The sequence below is a fragment of the Cervus elaphus genome, chromosome 25 (assembly GCF_910594005.1).
Source record: "Cervus elaphus chromosome 25, mCerEla1.1, whole genome shotgun sequence".
Classification (NCBI taxonomy): Eukaryota; Metazoa; Chordata; class Mammalia; order Artiodactyla; family Cervidae; genus Cervus; species Cervus elaphus.
This window is the reverse complement of record NC_057839.1, coordinates 61,460,892-61,477,660: the sequence shown is the minus strand read 5'-3', so window position 1 is coordinate 61,477,660 and position 16,769 is coordinate 61,460,892. Positions and strand designations below refer to the sequence as shown.

Here is a 16,769-nt window from a genome sequence, read left to right as displayed (position 1 = left end):
TTTAAAGCCAGCTCTGTGTTAAAATACTTCGGACTCCTCTGAGGGAGGACACTGCAGGACCATTTTCAGCAGATGTTGAACTATATTTTTTATTTCAGGTCTCAGAAAGGCAGTTCAATTACTGTGGAGTATTTGGTACAAGACAAATTAGCGGCACTGTATCCATTAGGCCACATTATGTTTTAAAGGATGTTCTTTGTTTTCACCATAGCTTTGGTCAGATTTATGGGGGAAATTTTAACTGTGCCTTTTTGCATCTGTGTACTATTTGAATCTTTTAACTCAGGAAGTCTTGGAGGGTATGCAAACTTGGAGGGTAGGTCAGTTACACTTTGGATTAAATCTGAGATAAGTGTATAGATATCATCCACAGAAAATATATGTGTCTTTTATGAATATATTGGTCTAAGTTAGAAACATAATTTTCTACAATTTTTTTAGTTGTTTTTGAGATGAGCAATAGCAAACCCTATTCACTAACTGTACACCTTGGAAATGACCCATAGGCAGTTCCTATAGACTTCTTTAAAGGGTGGGTGATCTCTGTTCTTCTAACATAATGGGTACTTTAAGATATTAGTAAATGCACAATTTGAAAATATTGAAAAATAAAAACGATACTGGGTCGTGTTCCATCTTGGGATGACTCACTGCTGCCATCTTTTGCCTCTTACTTACAGATAGTTTCTGTAAAAAGGATAATCTGAATTCCCTAGTTCACTATGAGACCAAAAATTATTAACTCGTTATTTTCAGGTTGTAGTACTCAATGCTAAAAGAGAAATCTTTACTTTTTCTTCTGTGTATACATCAAAAGAGTTGTGTGATTCAGAAATCACATCTAAATATTGAAAGTGCTACCTCTTGGTTTTTCAAATCACTTCAAAATTTGAAGCAAATAGGTTTTTCTCAGGTTGGGAAGATCCCCTGGAGAAAGGAAAGGCTACCCACTCCAGTATTCTGGCCTGGAGAATCCCATGGACTATATAATCCATGGGGACACAAAGAGTCAGACTGGACTGAGCGACTTTCACTTTCATGTTTTACATGCGATTTTTATTTACCGTTTTTAAGAATAGGACCAAATAGTTTAAAATACTCTTATACATTAATGTATAATGTTTTATAATTTAAAGTATGCCAATTCTAAGAGAGTGACACTTGTTTGATTGAAGTGATTTGAATATAGCGATGCAACTTGCCTTGAGGTTCAAAGAGAAGATAATATTCCTGTAATTTCTAAAGTGAATTAATCATTGATAAACAACTGGAAATTCCTCAAGTTGGAATGTTAAACTATGAGTGATTTTTGTTGCTGCCCAGGACTTAAATAGGAATAGTAATGACACTCCTTAAAATTTACAATTTAAATTTTAAATAAAATTATTTAAAATAGGAACATAACTCTCTATATGTACATATATATATGTACACATACATATTTGTTGTTGTTGTTTAAGTCACTAAGTTGTATCTGACTCTTTTGTGACCCCATGGACTGTCTCCCACTAGGCCCCTCTGTCCATGGGATTCTCCAGGCTGGAGAATGTACTGGAGTACATTGCCATTCCCTCCTCTAGGGGACCTTCCTCCAGGGACAGAACCCAGGTCTCCTGTGTCTTCTGCATAGGCAGGTGGATTCTTTATCACTGAGCCACCTGGGAGGCCCATATATATATATGACTAATAAACACTGTTACCAGTGATAAAAGTATTTGTTACCGGAATATGTTATTCTATTTTTAAAGACTTTCAAAGTAAGTTAACTAATTTGAATTAACTATTTTAATTAAGACCAATGCTCAGGTTATTGAATTATTTGGTTTGAAACTTCACACTTTCACACAAACTACCTTTTACTACTGCTACTACTCATGTGGTGATGTCATTCATTCATTCATTCATTCACCAGCAAATGTTTATTGAACATCTGTGGTTCAGATGTGGGATAAAATTGGGGGAATCAAGAGTACACATAGACAAGAAAACAAAATCCCTACCTTCATGGCATTGAATTTAAATTGGGGTTATAAGGTGATGGAAGAAAAGAAAGCACACCGAGAGATAACCATGCTCAAGTTGCCTTGAAAGTGAAAGTGAAAGTGTTAATCGCTCAGTCCTATCACACTCTTTGCGACCCCATGGACTGTAGCCCGCCAGGCTCCTCTGTCCATGGAATTCTCCAGGCAAGAATACTGGAGTGGGTAGCAAGAATACTGGAAGATTCCCTTCTCCAAGGGATCTTCCCAAATCTGGGATCAAACCCAGGTCTTCTGCATTGGAGGCAGATTCCTTACCATCTGAGCCATGCTTATTTCGTTCTAAGAAATAAGACATGGACTAAAATAATCATCAATACCATAGGCATATAAGGCATATAGACAATGTGCTATATGCTTATAGTATTGATGATATGCTTATGGTATTGATGAATCTTTTATTCAATGTCTTTCCTTCCATGTTTTCTCATTGTTTTTGCCTCCTCCTGGTATTTTGTGTTTTAGGCCAGGCATGGTGAGAAAATAGGACTTATAGTACTGAAGCAAAGCAAGAAGGATACAGAGTGCGTTCAGTAATGGTTAAGGTTCTTAGAGATCCTTGGAGATCATTGGAGATCCTTAGAGGTCTTTGGGGATCTTTGGAGATCTGGAGCTTCCCTTGTGGTTCAGCTGGTAAAGAATCTGCTTGCAATGCAGAAGACCTGGGTTCAATCCCTGGCTTGGGAAAATTTCCTGGAGAAGGGAACGGCTACCCACTCCAGTATTCTGGACTGGAGAATTCCATAGACTGTGTAGTCCATGGGGTCACAAAGAGTTGGACACAACTGAGTTACTTTCACTTTCACTTTCTTGGAGATCCAGTGGAACATTCATGAGCTCAATGAAAGAATCAGAGAGCAGGGATATATCTAGCAAAGGCACCTACACATATCAAAAGTTACAACCTGGTACTAAAATGTCTAAATCCTATGTAGGCTGATCATAACAAGGCAATGAGTCAGAAGTCTATGTCAACAGGCTTTGGTGAATAACACATACAGAAAGATGACGTAAAATTATGCAGTGTGAAGCCGGAAAGAATTTTAATAACAGGCATTGACAGCAAGGGGAAATAAATGTTATGTTATGATTTATCAGCAATGCTTGTAGACATAATGGACTGCTAGAGGATGAAGGAACTGACTCCCCAAATTGGTTGGCTTGATACCCACAGACAAAGGATAGGAAGGAGAATCCTGTAAAATAAGACCCAAACAGTGAAACAGGGAAATTCTTAATCAAGGTTCACCTAGACTTTCTAGATAAATTTTTTTTAATTTTTTTTAGACTTTCTAGATAAATTTTAAGGCAGAGTTGATATAGCATAAAAATTTCATCCACAAAACATCCAGGTCAGTGGTTCTTAGTGGAAGCATTACTGTTTCCAGTTCATAAATATGTAAGAGGGTATTTTCTTCTTGTCACTAGCATTTAGTGGTCTCGAGCCACACATTTTAAGCATTCTGCAATTATGTGACAATCCCACAGGAGGAAGAAAAAACCTGTATCATTCACAACTTTTCATCCAAGATTATTAAAAACCTTTTCCTATATATCTGAGCCTACCATATTGTTCCATTTTACATAGAAGCATAAAGAATTTTTGCATGGTTTTACTATACATTGAATTTTACAGGAATGCTTCTAAGATATGGATTATGAAAATATTTAACATCATTTTATTCAGAAATTGGCCAAGATTCGTTCATAAGATTAAGAGCAAAGTCACCAGTAGTATGCATGTGTGCTTAGTTGTTCATTTCAGTCGTTCAGTCGTGTCCGACTCTTTGTGACCCCATCGATTGCAGCACACCAGGCTTCTCTGTCCATCACCAACACCTAGAGCTTGCTCAAACTCATGTCCATCGAGTAGGTGATGCCATCCAACAATCTTATCCTCTGTTATCCCTTTTTCCTCCTGCCCTCAATCTTTCCCAACATCAGGGTCTTTTCTAATGAGTCAGCTCTTCGAATCAGGTGGTCAAAGTATTGGAGTTTCAGCTTCAGCATCAGTCTTTCCAATGAACAGTCAGGACTGATTTCCTTTACCATTGACTGGTTTGATCTCCTTGCTGTGCAAGGGACTCTCAAGAGTCTTCTCCAACACCACAGTTCAAAAGCAACAATTTTTTGGCACTCAGCTTTCTTTATAGTCCAACTCTCACATCCATACATGAATACTGGCAAAACCATAGCTTTGACTAGATGGACCTTTGTCAGCAAAGTAATGTTTCTGCTTTTTAATATGCTCTCTAGGGTGGTCATAGCTTTTCTTCCAAGGAGCAAGCATCTTTTAATTTCGTGGCTGCAGTCACCAACTGCAGTGATTTTGGAGCCCATGAAAATAAAGCCTGTCACTGTTTCCACTGTTTCCCCATCTATTTGCCATGAAGTAATGGGACTGGATGCCATGATCTTCGTTTTTGGAATGTTGAGTTTTAAGCCAACTTTTTCACTCTCCTCTTTCATTTTCATCAAGAGGCTCTTCAGTTCCTCTTTACTTTCTGCCATAAGGGTATTGTCATCTGCATATCTGAGGTTTTGGCATTTCTCCCAGCAATCTTGATTCCAGATTGTGCATCATCCAACCCAGCATTTCGCATCATTTATTCTGCATAGAAATTAAATAAGCAGGGTGACGATATACAACCTTGACATACTCCTTTCCTAACTTGGAACTAGTTTGATGTTCCATGTCCAATTCTAACCATTGCTTCTTGACCTGCATAAAGATTTCTCAGGAGACAGGTAAGGTGGTCTGGTATTCCCATCACTTTAAGAATTTTTCAGTTTGTTGGTTCCACACAATCAAAGGCTTTAGTGTCGCCAATGAAACATGTATTTCTGGAATTCTCTTGCTTTTTTGATGATCCAGTAGATGTTGGCAATTTGATCTCTGGTTCCTCTGCCTTTTCTAAATCCAGCTTGAACATCTGGAAGTTCTCAGTTCTTGTACTGTTGAAGCCTTGCTTGGAGAATTTTGAGCATTACTTTGCTAGCATGTGAGATGAGTATAACTGTGCAGTAGTTTGAATATTCTTTGGCATTGTAATCGAAACTGACCTTTTCCAGTCCTGTGGCCACTGTTGAGTTTTCCAGATTTGCTGGCATATTAAGTGCAGCACTTTCACAGCATCATCTTTTAGGATTTGAAATAGCTCAGGTGGAATTCCATCACCTCCACTAGCTTTGTTGGTAGTGATGCTTCCTAAGGCCCACTTGACTTTGCATTTCAGGATGTCTGGTTCTAGGTGAGTGACCACACCACCGTGGTTTTCTAGGTCATGAAGATCTTTTTTGAATAGTTCTGTGAATTCTTGCCACCTCTTCTGCTTCTGTTAGGTCCATACTGTTTCTGTCCTTAATTGTCCCTGTCTTTGCATGAAATGTTGCCTTTGTTTCTCTAATTTTCTTGAAGAGATCTCTAATCTTTCCCATTCTATTGTTTTCCTGTTTCTTTGCATTGGTCACTTAGGAAGACTTTCTTATCTCTCCTTGATATTTGGAACTCTGCATTCAGATGGATATATCTTTCCTTTTCTCCTTTGCCTTTTCAGTTATGTCCGACTCTTTGTGACTCTAGCCTGCCAGGCTTCTCTGTCCCTGGGCTTTTTCCAGTTACAATACTGGAGTGATTTGCCATTTCTTTCTCCAGGTGAGCTTCCCAACCCAGGGATCAAACTCACATTTCCTGCATTGCAGGTGGATTCTTTATGTGCTGTGCTATCAGGGAAGCCCTATCAATAGTACACATCTCAACAAAAGCAGACTCCTGCACCAACCTGTTGTTATAGATATTATCTTTATGTTGATGCTACATATAGGTACAAGTGTCTAAGTATTTGGTTAGCTATTCTAGCTTAGTTGTGACTATACATTTACATAAAGAAAAACATAATATTTTATTTTTTAAATAATTCTCCTTTTGTTTCTTCTTTATATGTTCGACTATTATGTAGACCCTTAAAAATACATTAATATCTGTGAGTTTCTTTTCAAAATAAGCATTATGCAGTGTTTGTTATAGAAATAAAGCACTGGGTTTCAATAGGTTTGAAGCTGAAACACCTAAATGATTCACTTAAGAAAATCAATAGACTATTATAATCATGTATACTGTAGGCCCAAGAAGAGAAGTTGGGGCTTCCCACCAAACTTGTTAATTATTCTATTCTTGTTACAGTATAAAATTTATAATTAATGATTAATCACATACATAGGCCTCAGATTGGCCTGAATGCATAGGAAGAATTTACACATTAATCCTGATTTTCCCTCAGTGTTATGATCTCAGATTCAGTTTCTTTCCTAAATCCCCAATATTTGTCCATATCACTATTTATTGTGTTGTTTTGCTTTATAACATCCATTTGGCTTTTCAGATTTATTTTTCCTCCACTTTCTCTATTCACTCTTCTAATTCAGCCAAAATATTCTAATTGATTCCAAATCGCTGTTGGTTACCTTCCCAACATCTATCTCCTCTGTCTTCCTTTTGTACAGGGCCCAGATTTTGTTTGGCGTGGCATGTGACTGCCGATAAAACAGCACTTCTCTGCTCCTATCGCTGCTGCGTGTAACCCACATGTAAACATGAGAGGCTGAGGGAGCTTTCAGAGAGCAGTTTGCTTTTGTGGAAGATCCCCCAGTGTTGCTTGGTCCTTCCTCCTTCCCACAGTCTGAAGTCCCGGATGGGACTGCAGGCTGGATTTGGACCAGGAGAATGAGAGCCACAGACCAAAAATGACTAAATCTAAAATCAAAGGGTTTGAACATTTCCTGAAGCCGCTGTACCAGCTTGCGACTTCTGGTCCCTGGGCTTCTTATTAAGGGAGAAAAATTAACCTGTGTTTGGTTAAGCCATGGGAGTCGGTTTCTGGTCTGTACAGTCAAACGCTGTCTCGGGTCTATTCAATACATGTTCTGTAATCTCACCCTCTGCTTTCTATAGCTGTGATCACTTTAAATATTTCCCTTGCAATATATTTTCTATGAAACTTTAATTTTTTGAATGAAATGACCACATGAAAAGGTCTGAAATTACGTGTATTATAAGATAAATCAATGATAAACCAATCTAACGTAGGATGAGATTTTTGTCACTGATCAATGAATGAAGTTAGGTTGAAAATTTTGCATAGTGAGTCCACCCTGTATAATCCAATGATTTTTACACTGTCTCCCAAAATGAATAACTAGTTTTCAATTCCTAGTCTCCTTAATGTTTTCCACTTTTCAAGGTTTACTCTCAAGGTTATATAGAGTTCATATTGTGAAATCAGTTTTCTCATTAAAATTCTTGAAGATCCCATCTTACTAACTAAAAAATAAGCAAAATTTCGCCTCAGATTATGGTGCAAATTACATGAATGAATCAATCTACAGCAAACATTATGGCTAATATTAGTGATGACATTAAAATGTCCTTTGGCTCCTGCTGTTTTAGCTGCTATAGCAAAGCATACGTATTATCTGATTGCCACTATCTTATTCAGTCATCAAGACACAGAGATGATACCATCTTGTCAATGAATGCTTTTCATATTCATTTTTCCTAATAAGTATTAAAACTGGATTTCTTCCACATGCAGATAATTATATCTTGCAGACTATTGATGAGAGTCTACACTGATCTTCATTTTATAAACAGGTTGTGTTTATTGCCTTCACTGAAGTTTTAGAAATTCCAAAATCTAAAATATCTAGACCAAAGTTAAGTGACTATCCTCTTTGTTGTAAGTCATGATGGTATATATTTTATATGCTATCATGAAATAAATATTGGCTGCTCTATACAATTTATCACTTTAGCTTATCTGTTGATAATAACATTATTAAATACTTCCCATGTTGACAAAGATTTTGTCTGTGTGTGTGGAATGTGTACATGGCTGGTTAGAATTTATAGTTCTTGCAGTCATACCCATCAAACTTGCAGAATTACGGAGAATACATTTTCTAAATAATTGACCATTATATAAAATTTTGTTTACTTAAAACTAACAAATTCTCATCATAAATAAACATTAAAGGTATTCAGGCAAGAATACTGAAGCTGGTTACCATTTCCTTCTCCAGAGGATCCTCCTGACCCAGGGATCAAATCCACATCGCTTGTGTCTCCTATATTGGCAGGTGTATTCTTTACCAGTAGAGCCACCTGGGAAGTCCATAAAGAAATTAGAAAATTCAAAACACTATGAAAAAAATCATAATCTCACGACCCAGAACTAAAGCAGTTTGTTTCAATTATAGTCCATAAATGTACTCCTTTTATTCAGTTAAAATTATGTTTCTATAATTTTTCCATTTCATTTTTATAACTAACACTTTCCTATTATAAGGTTAGATCATTCTTTATATAGCCAATTTTCTATTTTATACATTTGGCTGTTATTGCCTAATTCATCCCATGATACTAACGTTTTAATTAACATTGTTTTCTCAAATTCTTGGAAATTATGAACATCCCAACTGAAAAAATAGACAAAACTTCTATTTCTGATTAAGATGGAATCATTTGTGTCAGTCCAAAACTTCTACTGAAAATAATTATAATTAGTGAATAAAAACCAAAAATATTTCTCTAAAGTATCAGAAATCTACTAAAGCAAAAATGAACAGTGGAGCCATGATTTTAGATAGGGAAGGATATGGAGGCTTGAATCAATGCTGTATATCTGCTTTTGTCCTAGAACCTTTGCCAACACTAGATGCAGTGAGAGGCTGAGTTTTGAGAATTTTCCCGGGCAGAGGGTCATTGTTTGAGATACAGATCCAAGCAGAGGTTTTGCTGGTTTCCTAGGGCTTCAAATAAAAAGCTAATCATGATCCTCATGAAAAGAGGGGAACAGAGAACTGAGGCTGAAACATGGCTGAGTTTCCCTGCAAAAATTTTGTTAAATTCTGAAACTGAATTAGGCCAGAAAGTTAAGAAAAGAAGGCTCTGAGAATCAGAATATAATTTTAGCAGTGTTGTGCAGAAGAAAAAAACCTTTGCAGCCAGGACCTTCCTGAGACAGTGCCTTGGGAAACTCATCAAGCTTTAAGTTAAAACCTCTAGAAGGTTGCTGTCTGAGAGATGGACACTTACCAGTTTTACCTCAGCAAAATTCAGTTAAGTCCCTGATTGTATTAGAGGTGACCAGGTCATCTATCTGATTAACAGAGGAAAGAGTAAACACTTTCAGGCAAACCTCCAAAATGTTTCATAGACAGTGTCCAACATTCAGTAAAATTTATTATGCAAGGATAAGAACAAATGACCAAGAGCCAATGAACAAATCTATATTAGAAATAGACTCAGAGGTGACACAAATACTGAAGTTAGTAGACAAGATGGTTAATATATCATAATGATCAATATGTTCAAGAAAATATAGGAATGCAGAAAAAAATAAAGAAAAACATGAAAAGGTGGAACAGTTCACCAGAGAATTGGAATCTATGAGGAAGAATCCACTGGGAATTCCAGAACTTACAAATATAATAACTGGGGAATTAATTTTAATAATAAATTTTAGTTAGCTCATTATATGCAAAATGTTGTCAAATGTACATGTAACATTTGACAAAATCAACCACATGCTGAATTATAAATCAGGTTACAACAAGTTTGAAATGCCTGGAATCATTCAGAGCATATTCTCAGACAATGGTGGAATTAAATCAGAAATCAATAACTACTGTGGTGATCATTTCATAATGTATAAAATTATTGAATCACTAAGTGGTACACATGAAACAAATATAATACTGTTGGTTAATTATAACTCAGTTTTAAAAATAGAAAGCAGAAAATTCTACCTGTTGGGAGCTTTACTTATACTGAAAGTGAAAGTGAAGCTTGCTCAGTTGTGTCCGACTCTTTGCAAGCCCATGGACTATACAGTCTATGGAATTCTCCAGGCCAGAATACTGGAGTGGGTAGCCTTTCCCTTCTCCAGGGGATCTTCCCAACCCAGGGATCAAATCCAGGTCTCCCACATTGCAGGCGGATTCTTTACCAGCTGAGCCACAAGGGAAACCCTAATCTATACTATTTCAGAAGAAATATACTTAAGAAAGTTGAATTCTATTCATATAAATGATATGCATATGTATATCAAAACCTGTAAGATGTAACTGTGATACCTTTATAGTATCTATAAAATCTATTTTATCTATTATGACATACATGAACTACACAACAAGTTGCAGGTATTGGACAGCAGTCAGTGTGAGGTTGATATTTTTGTGAGAGAGGATACTTACAAAGGATGTCCTACATTGATACTAGTTTTCTTCCTAGGAAAATTTTCTAGGATGTGATGCATTTATATAGAATGCAAGCAAGAGCATTAGTTTCATTGGACAGAAAAGGCAGATATTAGAGTTGGGGGTTTCTAAGGTGGTTGTGATTTGGAAGAGAGGGTACTTGAAAAAAAAAGGAGTCATGGATTGGTGAATCCAGAAGTTTCCATAGAGACTCCTCTTGAGTGCCTTCGCCAAATCCTGAATTCCATTCGAGTGACACAAGACTTATAAAAGCTAGGTAGAGAGCATCTGCTGGGACACAGCAAGCTGAGCAGAGAGCCTAGAACTTGTATTATGAAGACTTGGGGGAAATCTTTATAAACAAACCAAAGATTGAGTTGAGATTTAATGTTTAAGAGTGTACAGATTGAATTCTGTTCCCTCAAAATTCATTTGTTGAAACCCTCACTCTCACTGTGACTGTGTGTAAAGATAGAGATTTTAAAGAGGTAATTAAAGTTAAGTAAGTTAATAAGGATGGGGCTGTAATCCAATAGGACTGGTGTACTTACTGGTCACCTGCAAGCAAGCAGAGAGACCTCAGAGAATCTCATCCTGTTGACACCTTGATCTTGGACTTTTAAACTCCAAAACTGTGAGAAATTAAATTTCTATTATTTAAGTCATCCAGCCTCTGGGATTTTGTTATGGCAGCCCCAGCAAACTAACAGAAAAAATAAGGCTAACTATACATTAGGATTGACGGCTACATGTTACATAGAAGTATGGGTGGAAAAAACTGTAATAGCTCTCTTTGAAGAAAGCCTAAAACCAGAGTGTGATAGATCAGTGCATTCCATTGGTACATTCCTGTCTGCCAACATAAAACTCAATACATTTTGAGGAAAAATAATGCAACCCAGTAGCTCGTCAAGATATTATCTGAATATTTCAGAATGTAATTTTAAAAAACACACTATGAATGCAAAGAAAAAGGAGAAATAACTATAAAAGAAAGAGTGAAAATGACTCATCAAAATAAATTTGTTGAAAACTAAAATGTTTTTAAAATGTTAAAAGCAATTAAAGGAAAACAACACATTCATAGAGGAAAATAACAATTGGGAAAATCCATAGACTTCTCAAAATATATTATGGAAGTATAAAATAATGGAACAAAATCTTAAAAAAAAAAAAAACGGAAAAGAATATGAACCCAGATTTTGAAATTCACTGAAAATCCCCTTTAGGCATGATGGCAAAAGAAAGATATTCTCAAATGAAATGAACAAGAAAAATCATTGCCATCAATCTTGCTTTAATAGAAAAGTTAAAGGAAGTACTTCAGGCTGATAGGAAATGTCAGAGGAAAACTTGAAACTTTAGGAAGTAAGGAAGAGCAACAGAAACAGTAAATATCTGGACAAATATAAAGGACTGTTCTCTCCTCAAGTTTGCTTATATATGTATGACTATTATAAACAAAATTTATAACATTTTCTGGAGTGTAGTCTGATTTACATAAATATACCACATTTAGGAACTATATCATAAGTGTCAGTTGGTAGTAGGGTAACAGGACTTAGATGGTTGCAAGGCTTCTATGTCTTTATTGAAGTGGTGCACTGTTTCCTCTAGAAACCAATAATAAAAATAATACAAAGAGATATAGCTGGAAAAACAATACACGTTAAAATAGAATATTAAAGTATTCTAAGTGATCCAAAGCCAGGTAGGTAAGGGAAAACAATGGAACAGGAGAGAAGGAACAAATAGAAAAAGAAAATAAATGGGTACATCTAGTCTCAACCCTATTAATAATTATGTTAAATGTTTGCAAGCCAGCACACCCCTAACAAATTTGCTACGTCTTCTTCACTTATAACATCCAGGGTTGGTTATAATGAAGAAATGTTAATAAAATGCACATTTATCATAACAGTTTTAGTGGTTAATTGCAATATATGACAAGATTCTGATAAACATTCCTGTATGTTATGTAAAATGTTTTTGAAGGGCATATTTTCTTTTTATTAAGCAGAGCATGACAAACATGATCTTTCTATGATCTCACAGAGCAATTTAAATGTTAATGAACTAAGATACTGCAATAATCTGTGTTATCCTTGTAGTGCCCCTTGTCCCCATATTAAACTATCCTGGGTTTCCTAGCTGCCACTAGTGGTAAAGCGCCCACCTACCAGTTCAGTTAGACTTAAGAAATGTGGGTTTGATCCCTGGGTAGGGAAAATCCGCTGGAGGAGGGCATGGCAACCCACTGCAGTATTCTTGCCTGGAGAATGTCATGGACAGAGGAACCTGGCAGGCTGCAGTCCATAGGGTCGCACAGTGCTGCATATGACTGAAATGACTTAGCACACATGCAGTCTCTAAACATCTAGCCATAACCAAGCAAGAAATTATCAACATAGGTTGCTTGAGTACCTCCGCTTTCACAACACACACCGGCACACATGCACAATTAAGATACCTATCTCCATTTGTCATAGAACCTCTGCACGGGCAGAGATTGTGAGACTTTGTTAGGACTTTTCTGTCTTTATTTTTATAGGGCATATAATAAAACATTTTGCAAAACTCTTCCAGACATAAGAAAAACACAGAGTCAGATGATTTTGCTGTGAAATGGATTTTGGGCGTTGTTTAATGGCCAGATGTCAATCTGAAAAGATGTCTCTTAGAGATTTGCAATTGGCCTTGCCTTGTTTCATACTATAAACTGATAAGTGTAAATGAAGGCACAGAAAGCATAATATTAGGTTGAATATGCAAGAAATAAAAATCAAAGAATTGAAAGAGGACATAAAGTTTCAGGGCATATTTCAGGAGATGAACACAGTGGTCTAAAATTGACAGAATGAAATTCACTGCAGAGAAACATAGAGTAATTCCCTTAGATTAAAACAATGGCACAAATAGAACAAGTCCAGTTTGGGACATCAGAGATTCTGGATAGTGATCCCCTATACCAGGCCTGCACTGGCTGCTCCCAGTCCCTGGGAACATGAATGTTCATGGACCCAATAGATACCCACTCCATTTGCTCTGTTTAGGGAGATTTCCTTCCAGTGCCTTCAAGGGAAGATTGAATTTCTTTACTATCGCCAACTGCTGCTAATTCTATTCAGAGGTGAGCTTCAGTGACACCAGCTAATCTAATTCCCCAGCTGCCTGGGAAGCCATCTTCATGCTAGTGTGGAGATGAAAATTAAGCCCAATTACAGCTGACTATACCTATCAGACCTCTGACACCGCCTGGATTCTATTTAGAGTCATTTAGTTGTGACTCTCAGCTCTGCCACCCAGCTGTCCTATAATATTCAAACCTTTTCACTTCTCATAAATTGTCACCCTCTCACAATTCTGTGTACTCCTTTGGAATTTTTGGCTTAACACAATTATGCCCTCCTACATTATTTTTTAACATGTTTAAGTTTTATTATTAAAATTCATTAATGTGTACCAAGTTTTAAGAGACCACTTTTCAGGTTGATTATATCCATTAAGTTCAAGTCTCATAATTCTGATTCTTCCCATATGACTTAACATTGTCCTTCATTAAGCATAAACTACTTTTATTTATCTGCACTAACTGTCAATATACTAAAGTTTTTGAAACATGAAATTTCTAATTTAACAGACAGATTTACAGTAACTGTAAATATTCAGCAATATTCAGGAATATTCAGGCAACATGTGCTTATTTAACCATCTACTATATTTAAAGCTAAAATCCCTTCCGGTACCAGCAAAATTTAATAATAGGTAATCCATATGCCTTTAACTTAGAATCTTATATGTATTTCTTGATAAAGTTTGTCAGAAATTTTGTTTCCTTAATTGCTAAAAAGTTTTTCAGTCTAGATTTACAATTTTGAATCAATTTGCTTAATAGACTAAATACTAGTTCATTCATCTATTTTTTACTGTGTTTACTTCTGTATTTCTAAATAAGTTTCTCTGCTGATTCTCGGTTTATCCAATTCAGCTACCATCTATTGATTGTTTGTAATGATAATTGAGGGTTTAGCTCTCTTTCAGTCAATCACCCTTCAAGTTCACTCTCTTGAACTTGATCGGTCCAAGACTGATCATTTCCTCATTCATTCATCAGCTCATCAATTATTTACTAAATACCAATTCACTGACAGGCCATGTGCTAGCCACTGAGGATATAGCAATATTTCTTACCTCATAGAACTGATATTTTGAAGGAGAAAGACAGCAAATACAGAAATTCTTTTTTGCATACTATGTCATCAGACTGTAAGTTAATAAGATCTCTGAGGAAAAATAGAGAAGAAAATGGTATTGGATATTTAAGCAGTGCTGCTTTTGATTTTCTAAAGTAGGCAATTGTACTGTTAACAAATCATCACGTTGGTATCTTCCCTTTTGAACTCTTATGCATTTTTTCTTTATCTCATTACACTGAATTTTTTTTTTTAAGGAAATTCTTGTTTTATTTATGTATTTATATGGACTCCTTACACAAATAACATTCCTGTCCTCCTAAGGGTTTCTTCTATAAATTGGAATGGCCGAGGAAAAGCACTAACTTTGACTTGATTATACATGTTCAAAAGAGAAACAGGGAGTGAAGAGAAAAGCGTCGGAAAAGTCTTCGATTCTGGGGCTCAGCAGGTACAACAGATGCCGTGGACAAAAGATTCATCCAGGTTGTCGGGTAGTTCTGATGCCGAGGGAAGACTAGGGGAGCCCACCCCACCCCCCCACCCCCGCCGGAGAGAATTTCTACAGTTACTCTATCATGGTGCTTCAGCGAAAGCATAGGTTTTAAACTACAGAGTTTCAACTTAACATCTAAAATTTTAAACTGTAGCATTTCTGCGACAAATAAGCTCAGAGAGCTCATCTCAGAAGAAAAATTAAAGAACTATTGCTCTGATGAATGAAAAGTCCGGCTGTCGCTCTTGCTCGGCCGACTTCCAGGCTCAGGCAGACACGTACGGGGGCGGCGGCTCCTTTGTGGCGCCGTTCACAGTGGCGTCATCGTACGGGGGTAACAGCACTGTAGTGTCGTTGCTGGTAACATAAACCAGGACATCAGAGGAGTTCCTGCCATTGATATATCGGTAGCAGTTCCAAACACAGCTAATCAGGTAACCCTTAAAAGCCAAGATAATGCTGATAAACAGAAGAATAATGAGGACCAAACAGGTAGGATTCACTGACATGATATCATCTTTGTAAGGAAAATCAGGAGGCAGCTGTCGTATGTATTCCTGGATGGAGTTTGGATAAACAAGGATGGTGACCGCAACCAAGGTGTTCAGGGCAAAATCGAAGATCTGGTAGCAGAAGAATGGGATGATCCAGGCCGTGTATTGCTTGTACGCTCCGTACGTAGCCATGGCACAGATGAGGATCATGAGAACAGAAATCACAATGGCAATGCACATGTTGGCATCATCCATGAACTCAAAGTCACCCCCGAGTTCAGAACTTGAAAAGTGGTAATGATCTGGATCAGCCAGGGCGCTCAACAGAATCAGCAGTACCACGGCATTGAGGATCAGGTACCAGACGCCGAGAAGGATGGTGCCGGTGCGGACATGGCAGCACAGGCAGCTGTTGGAGTAGAACCGCGTCCAAGGGGCCACCATCTTCATCGCTCGGGCCGCGGGCGCAGTGGCGCAACTCTGCGCCCAAGTTCGCAGGAGCTTCGGCCGTCGGTCCTGCTCCCCGCGCGGCTGTCTCCGGCCCCCCTCCCCGGCTACCCTCGCTCCCTCTTCCCGGCCCGCGTCCGCCGCCCACCGGCCCCGGGCCCGGCGCCTCTCCCCGCGAAGAGCTCGCAGCTGGTACACTGAATTTTAATGAGTCTAAAATTTTACCATAAAGTATGATGTCCCATATAAGATTTTCCTATAGGATTTTGCATTATGGGGGGTGTCAATATTTTCTGAGTGTTTTTCTCCATCATTTCTTTTCGTGTAGAATGCCTTTCCTCAACTCAGTATCTCTTTCAACTGATTTGGTTGCCTCGATCAATAACTTATGCTTTTACTAAGATCTAGGCCAAAATTCTATTTTTTTTCTTTCACCAAAGTGATTTTTGATTTTTCAGAGAAAACCTACATTTTAACAAAGTAGAAAATTTAGCTGATTTTTCATATATACACATATTTTTATGATTTTTAGCAATATGCTCCATGTACTCATGTTTCTGTCCATGCAATCTCATAACGTTCCAGAAATAAACACACAACCTACCTTTACTTGTTGCCTGTAGGTAATGAGGAGCTTGCACACAGCATGTACATGGGGAGGGAAGGGTGAAATTCTAGGGCAATGAGACACATGGATGGTAGATTTCCCACTTCAAGGTGAACAGGATTTTGAAACATGACCTTGGTTTGCTGGTCTCTTTTGTTTTTTTGTTTTTTCATTTCTCTTTCAGACTTGAAAAATCAAACTCTGGATTTTCAGAGTTAAAAGAGTGAAAAAACAATC

At 37.3% G+C, this 16,769-nt stretch overlaps 1 protein-coding gene across 1 annotated transcript; it reads right to left on the bottom strand.

The window, feature by feature from the left end:
- Window positions 1-14,863: 14,863 nt before the first annotated feature.
- LOC122683914 (lysosomal-associated transmembrane protein 4B-like) lies at window positions 14,864-16,115 on the bottom strand. Its single transcript, XM_043887836.1, has one exon. It carries the CDS (start codon window positions 15,926-15,928, stop codon window positions 15,251-15,253), a length of 678 nt encoding a protein of 225 aa, XP_043743771.1. The 5' UTR covers window positions 15,929-16,115; the 3' UTR covers window positions 14,864-15,250.
- Window positions 16,116-16,769: the final 654 nt, after the last annotated feature.